Raw genomic sequence first — 1,727 nt, 5'->3', positions numbered from 1 at the left:
GCTTCCGGCCACGGGGCGCACTGAGGACGGAGGGGAAGGGGGTCGGGGGGGTCCCTGGGCTGGGACACCCCCCCTCTCCCCCCGGACCCCGCGCCGGGGCAGCGCTCACCTCCGCCAGCACGGTGCTCTCGTAGGCCGGCTGGTATTTCTCCCGCTCCAGCATCGGCTGCTTCTCCACCTTCTCCCGGTCCGTCTTCTGCTTCCTGTCCGCTCCCTTGGGCTGCGCGAGGGGCCCTGAGCCGCCGCCCCGGCCCCCCTCCAGCCGGGCGCCGCGACCCCCRGCTGCAGGACCCCCAGGATGCCTGATCCCTGGGATGCCTAATCCCCGGGATGCCTGCACCCCAAGCCACCTGGACCCTGGGGTGCCCAGACCTGGAGGCACCCAGATCCCGGGATGCCCAGACCCCTGAGTCACCCAGACCCAGGGATGCCCAAACCCCGAGGCACCTGGACCCTGGGGTGTCCAGACCCCCAGGGTGCCCAGACCCCCGGCCGCACCTTGAACACCTTGACGAGGCAGCTGGCGGAGTGCAGATGCTCCGGGGGGTCGCCCTTGCCCCCGGCCCCGAAGGTGTCGATCTGGATGCGGAAGGGGACGCCTTTCTCGCCCCCGTTCTTCCGCAGCGTGAACTCGGTGCTGATGCAGTGCACCTGGCCGGGGACAGCGGCGTTGGGGAGGGGGCGGCCGCCGGCGCCTCTCCCCGGGGGCCCCCGCGCACCCACCGCCTCCCACCTGCACGAAGACGGACGTCCGCCTGGCGGGGTCCCACAGGAACTCCACCGTGTTGAGCAGCGTGGGGTGGATCTGGGGCTCGAGGATGCCRACGGAGAGCGGGATGTCTGGGGGCAGCGGCAGGGCTGGCGGTGAGCAGCCCCCCCGCCCCCCAGCGCCACCCCGGTGTGCAGCGGGTGACGTCCCCCCGCGGGGACACTCACCGATGTCCAGGATGCGGTCGCCCGGCCGGCTCCACCGCCAGCCCTCCAGCTGCTGCTGCTCCGTGTACTGCAGCCGGCGGTCGTGGAACACCACCCGCACCACGCTCTGCGGCGACAGCACCGGGCCCTGGGCCCCGAGACCCCCGCCACGGCCACCGGGCCACCACGGCTACCGGCCCCGAGCCCCACAGCCACCAGCCCCCTCGCACCAGGGCTTTGCATAATCCCTCTTACACCAGGGCTTTGCACATCCCCCTTGCACCGGGGCTTTGCACCAGGACTTTGCACCATCCCCCCTGCACCAGGATTTTGCACAAGCCCCTTGCACAAGGGCTTTGCACGACCCCCTTGCACCAGGACTTTGCACAAGCCCCTTGCACAAGCCCCTTGCACCAGGGCTTTGCACCATCCCCCTGGCCCCAGGGCTCTGCCGCCCGCCCCGTCCCGGCTCACCTTGAGCAGCCGGCGGCCCTCTCCGGGCTCGCTCCGGGGGGTGCCCAGCATGCGGATCTCGTAGGATTGCCCTGCGGGGAGGCGAGCGCGGGGCGCTGAGTGGGGGCTGGCGCCCGGGGGGGGGGTGCGGGGCGCGGGGGCCACCCGCTCACCCTGGTTGAGGTAGGTGAGGGTCTCCTCGTGCTGCTTGACGGCGGGCGAGGTGGCGGCGGCCAGCACGTACTGGAAGGCCGGGCAGTGCGGCTCCGAGGTGGAGATGCCGTTGGGCTCCTCCTGCTTGAGCAGCGGCAGCGGCTCCCTGCGGGCAGCACCCCCGGGCCTCAGTTTCCCCGGGGGGG

General features: G+C 72.5%; 1 protein-coding gene across 1 annotated transcript in view; it reads right to left on the bottom strand.

Annotated features, from left to right (window-relative positions):
- The window catches only part of LOC112969534 (transcription factor CP2), a 4,823-nt gene that overhangs the window by 1,517 nt on the left and 1,579 nt on the right, over positions 1-1,727 (bottom strand). The window contains 7 exon segments of the mRNA XM_026072937.1: positions 3-20; positions 110-220; positions 499-651; positions 734-840; positions 937-1,163; positions 1,343-1,460; positions 1,542-1,687. Of these exon segments, the coding sequence (XP_025928722.1) occupies positions 3-20; positions 110-220; positions 499-651; positions 734-840; positions 937-1,163; positions 1,343-1,460; positions 1,542-1,687 (880 nt within the window).

This window comes from Apteryx rowi, unplaced genomic scaffold, assembly GCF_003343035.1.
Source record: "Apteryx rowi isolate R43461 unplaced genomic scaffold, aptRow1 scaffold_354, whole genome shotgun sequence".
Taxonomy (NCBI): domain Eukaryota; kingdom Metazoa; phylum Chordata; class Aves; order Apterygiformes; family Apterygidae; genus Apteryx; species Apteryx rowi.
This window is presented reverse-complemented; position numbering and strand designations above follow the sequence as displayed.